General features: G+C 41.3%; 1 protein-coding gene across 1 annotated transcript; it reads right to left on the bottom strand.

Annotated features, from left to right (window-relative positions):
• Positions 1 to 287: 287 nt before the first annotated feature.
• Positions 288 to 4,269, bottom strand: LOC113757069 (TPR repeat-containing protein ZIP4-like). The gene is made up of 5 exons (XM_027300475.1): positions 2,948 to 4,269; positions 2,247 to 2,436; positions 2,134 to 2,166; positions 1,417 to 2,037; positions 288 to 1,224 (listed from the first exon to the last, which is right to left on the bottom strand). Exons 1-5 carry the CDS (start codon positions 4,267 to 4,269, stop codon positions 559 to 561), a joined length of 2,832 nt encoding a protein of 943 aa, XP_027156276.1. The 3' UTR covers positions 288 to 558.
• Positions 4,270 to 5,267: the final 998 nt, after the last annotated feature.

Genomic DNA, 5,267 nt, shown 5'->3' with positions numbered 1-5,267 from the left:
GCTTGGTATGATACGCTTTCCCAGTCTTGATCTTGGTTATATGCAGCCACTGTGTTACAGAATAGAAAATATGTTATTATTCGAATTTCTATGATCAATAGTATATTATACGGGCGTTTGCATTTTTCCTGATAATTATCTTTTCTTCTTATCATAGAAAAGGAAAAAATTCCACCTAATTTTATAACATTATTATAGAGATTATATGGTATAATGACAACGATGTGTAGAAGTTAAATCAAATCAAACTGTTGCCAACAGATGCACTAGAATGCGGTGATGGAAAGTTGAGTGATATATCCAGTTGTTCACTAACCAATTAAGGCTTTGCTGGGGAAATATGCCAGCTACAAATGGAAATACTAGCAAACAAGCCCACATCCTATGATAGAGAAACAAGAACCTTGAAGACATTGCTGGTACATTTCTGAACAATATGCAAGGGAGATAAACAAAAATTTGAATTATATGCAAGCTATTCTATGCTGGAACCCGAGTAAACAAGTAAAAGGCTAAATTGGTTACTATTAATCAACGGTCCACACAGAAAATCTAACGTCACGACACCATTATTGGCCTGTTTTCACCATTTCCGAGTTCACGGAATCTCTTCTCATAGCCAGAAACAAAATCTTCCATGCAGGACCTATAAGTTTGCATACCTGGAACCTTCTTCGCCAATTCCAACCCAATATTCATCCACTTCTCTGCCACTTCAGTCTGTCCCAACCTCAGAGGAAGTGCTGCTCGGTTCCATGCTGTCATGGAAAGCCATTTTGCCTCTTCAGTGGGATACTCCCCTTCCTTCAAACCCACCATGATTCGGTCTGCTTGTTTGTATATGCTAATTACTGCATCATCTGTATCACCCTTAAAAATAGTGCTTACAGAAATTAATTTCCTCAGAATTAAAGCCACATATTGGTAATCAGGAGAAGGGGAAGCAAGGAGAGCAGAAAGGCAAGAATTCAGGGCAAAACCAGCTACTTCAGGGTTGGATCGTGGTCCCTGTGAGGCATCAAGACCGATCTGAAGAAGATGCAAAGGATTGCAAGATTTAGAACTAGCAAAGCTTCTTATCAAAAGCATCTGCTTTTGTCCCATGTCACTTAGCCTTGAATATAGATCGTAGGCACTCCAAGCGTGCATAAAAATGAAGTCAGACTCTATGCTGGTTTCTTTATGTTCATCTTGCAAAGAGATTGCAGAGCTTGATAATAAAATCTGCAATTAACAAATAAACACTTCGTTACAATCAAACATTTGGTACTGGTGAATACAACTTTTCACAACCATGCTCCTCCAGAGCCAACTTTAACTTAATTTGACAGCAAACACAATGATCTCTGATCAGAAGTTAAAGTTTTACTGGTAAATTTGAAGCCATGAACAATGATTGATTATGTGTTTGGTTACCTTTCCAGCTCTATCTGACAGTTCAATGGCTGCTTTAACTTCAGTTTCTAGCAGCGTGCTATTTGTCTGCTTTTCATCAGCAATAATTGCAGAAACACACAATATCAATGATTTACAGACCATTAAGTTGTAATCCTCTATGTCTGCATCAAATTTGATGCTATAGAACTCTGACGCCAATCTGAAAAACTGTGCTGATAGTCCATAACTTTTTTCTTTCCCCATTTGCACCCCAAAATTCCACGCATTCACTGCAAACCAATTCTTTTCCCGTTTTCCAACCTCACCTTTTCCAAAAAAGCAGTCAGCTCCAATCTCAGATACCCTATCAAGAGCACGTTTAATGTATTGTAGAATATCAGATGCATGGCCAGTCTCTTTTGTAAGAATTGTTACTAAGGTCCGAAAAACTGCAACTTCCATGGCTGGCATTGGCTTTCCTAAGGAGTAGAAGTTTAGGAGATGGGACAAAGAAGCAACTGCAACAGGAAGAGATTGGCAGGCAACAGCTTCATGTGCCGAAAGTGAGAGGAAATCAGGACTGAAGTCAAGACAGCTTGACATCACTTGCACCTGAGCTATTGCATTACAGTGATCCTTCCTTTGCAGGTAAATTTTAAACTGCAAAATGAGAAGCATATGGATGCTGTAAGAAAATATTAACATCACAAGAAGATTAACCAAATCTTCTGCTCTTTTAGGGAAGAGATCTCACACCTTAAGGAAGGCACTAGCTATATCAGGTTGAAGCTGCAAAATTAGATAGACGTTAGGATAATGAGCTGCACAACACAAAGCATTTGGTGAATCATATCCAAATATGTATAGACCTTTTCTGCTTCAGTAATGTACTCTTCAGCTTGATCTAGTTGTGAAAGGCCTAAGTGACAGAGACAGAGAACTCTAAAGCCCTTTGCTCTGAGCATTCTATTCTCTAAGTCATAAGGGACATAGAGCATAGACTTTTCAAACAGCTCAGCACTGATCTGAAAATCTTTGGATCGAAAATGTTCTGCAGCACTGCAAAGCAATTTCAGCAAAGAGAAAGAAAAAAAGGTTAAAAAATCTAATTGACAGAGTGAAATCCACAAGTTGTCACTATCTCAAAATTGTTCAGTTGTTCAATGAAGCTTTGCCTTCTGTCATCAAGTGCCATGGGTGCAAGTGCAACAACAAAAACTCATACCATCTTTGGGCAGTGCCATGTAATATGAGTGTTCTTCAGAATTGGAGTATTGATGAATGAATGAAGCTTATGATAAGCAACAAAAACAGGAAGCTGGCTGTGGGGAGGGAGGATCAATTTGTCTTTAAAACCTCACCAATTCAGTAAGCACACAGTGGCCTCGATTAAAAAAAAAAAAAACTGGAAAAAATTCTCAGGGCAGGACTTGCATGTTCCTTCAATACGAGAGCAGTTATATCAAAATGCTATTTCAATCATATAGTAGTATCAAACTTTAGACATCTACTTAACTTGCATACTTTACAATGTGGAAACATTGAGCTGGAAAAATGTATGGATTTTTACCGGTTCCAAAGAAGAGCATGCATCGCAGTCCTCTCTTTAGATGCCTCTTCTCCAGCGAAAAGCGCCACAACCCTCTCATCAGACACCAGTTCCACCACCACTTTTGCCCTCACTCTTGAACCTTCCCCACTGCCGCCTCCACTATCTCCAACCACCCTGTTTACCACTCTAAAAGCTGATCCAGCACTGACGTGGCACCTTCCTAATAGCCCCAAAAACACGCTTTTTGCGGTATCGGCACCAGCCGTGCCAGCTGCCTGAAAGAATGATTCAACTGCAGAGACCCAAACCCCCTCTGGAATCCCCTTATTTATTACCATGCCTTTCAGCTCCTTCTCTGCTTCCCCATATCTTGCTAATCCCAACCACGCCTTCATGGCCAACACGCTCAAACTTGGGTGCTGGTCCCCGCCACCATCCCTCAAAACTCTCACGCACTTGAGAACATTATCAAATTCATCCCTCTGCAAATGAGCAGCGGCTATGAAGCGCAGCGCTTTTGCTCTCAAATCCTTCAGTGCTAAAGTCTCCTCTGTTGTCTTCGCAATCCTCAACCCCTTTTCACACAACTCCAGTGCTTCATTCATCAATTTTAACGCTTCATTCACTCCAGAAACTTCATTTTTCGACAAAATAACTTTTCCGAACATCAAATACTGAGATGCTAATGCTTTGTAGTTCTCTGAAATTCCAAACAGTGCATTTTTTGACCGACTAAGTAACATAATCGACAAATTCCTATCAGAAACTTCCCAAGCAGTCCGGGATCTAGCTAGATTTAGATTTAACACAAGCTTGTGCTCATCGTTATCTGAAATTGAACTAATTTCAACTTTGGATACGAGATCCGTAGCTTTTTCGAAGCAACTACTCGCGAGGTCGAATTTGTTGAGATCGTGCCAAACGCGACCGGTCTTGTAGAAGAAGGAGGCGCACTTGAATGCCGGGGAAGGAATACCGACGACGTCAGAGGCGAGGAAGAGGAGGTCAGCGGAGACTTGACGGAGCTTAGCGTGCTCTTCGGAGGATTTGATGCCGCTGGCGGCGAAGGCGTTGGAGAGATCGACGCAGGCATTCCAGAGTCGGTAGCTGAGTTTCCAGATGCTGAGACAAACTGAGTTGGGGAAGGGCGCGAGCTGTGTCAGCTGAGTCAGGGCATAACGGAGGTCGGAGGAGAGAGCTTCCGGTAAGATGGTGGAAGGAGAATGGAGTTCGAGTTGTTTAATTGATGACTCGATTTGTGAAAGTGTGTGAGAGTGAGGTCCGGACTCTTGATCGTGGCTACGTCTGAGCTCCGGCGAGGAGATCTCTGCTATTCTCATTTTTTTAGTCCAGCAAATGATTGGTTGATTACTCGGGTCAAATTTGGGAGGGAAAGAAGAAATTCAAAATGAACCATTTGAATGAACAGAACTTCATTCATTTATTTTGGGTTTTTGGCGGGGCGGGGCGGGGCGGGGCCGGGCGGGGGGGTTGCTGGTAAGCAGAGTACCCGCGAATTTGGAAAATCCCAATTGAGGCCCAAAAATAATAATAATAATAATAATAATAATAATAATAAAGTAGGTGTTTATCAGTAGTACTAGATTAGTGATGACAATTAATCACTGGAGTTGGACAAAGTCCTTCTTTTTTATAATTTTGGATTCCAAGCCCAAGGTATGGTCAATAGGATCTTGAATTATTGAATGGGAAAAACACAAGGATTCAGCAAGACCGTAAAACTACACAGTCTACACCTCCTATTTTATGGAGTAACCGGAGCTTCCCAGAAACTACTATAAAGTTAATGGTCATCGAGAGAGTATCAAGTACCCCTGAACACATAGACAAACAATAAGATCAATGCATTAACCATAGATGACAAATAATTCAAGAAACATTTACAATATAAAGCGAAAATAACACATTCATTAAAAGGATACGTGCTCACATGGAGCCATTCATTCATTCTCCTTTCATTTCCTTATTCCTCCAATCATTTCAAATGCATTTTTGGTAAGTAAAACCCTTCATTTCATTCACTGCCACTCGTTCATTCATTTCATTTCACCCCTTTCCGGACGTTGGCCGGACTCCACCCGATAACAAGGTAATACTCGAGTATACCGAACGTTCACCCAGGGTCACCAAATCGGCCGACCGAGTCCGCTTCTGGCTCGAGTCGACCGGTAACGAAGGGCAGGGCCCAGTTCAGCCAATGGCTTACATTCATGCACTTATAATCGTTCAATCATTGAAAATTTCATATTCATTTAGGTCGAGTGCGATAAACTACACACGAGCCTAGAAAACTCATTTTTAGCAATCATTGAAAGCA

This window comes from Coffea eugenioides, unplaced genomic scaffold (genome assembly GCF_003713205.1).
Source record: "Coffea eugenioides isolate CCC68of unplaced genomic scaffold, Ceug_1.0 ScVebR1_2694;HRSCAF=3769, whole genome shotgun sequence".
NCBI lineage: Eukaryota > Viridiplantae > Streptophyta > Magnoliopsida > Gentianales > Rubiaceae > Coffea > Coffea eugenioides.
This window is presented reverse-complemented; position numbering and strand designations above follow the sequence as displayed.

Coding starts and splice junctions, on each gene's coding strand:
- LOC113757069 (XM_027300475.1), bottom strand. CDS start 4,269: ATGAGAATAGCAGAGATCTCCTCGCCGGAGCTCAGACGTAGCCACGAT. Junction 2,437..2,947: donor CATGCTCTTCTTTGGAACCG/GTAAAAATCCAT, acceptor ATTGCTTTGCAG/TGCTGCAGAACATTTTCGAT. Junction 1,225..1,416: donor TGTCAGATAGAGCTGGAAAG/GTAACCAAACAC, acceptor TGTTAATTGCAG/ATTTTATTATCAAGCTCTGC.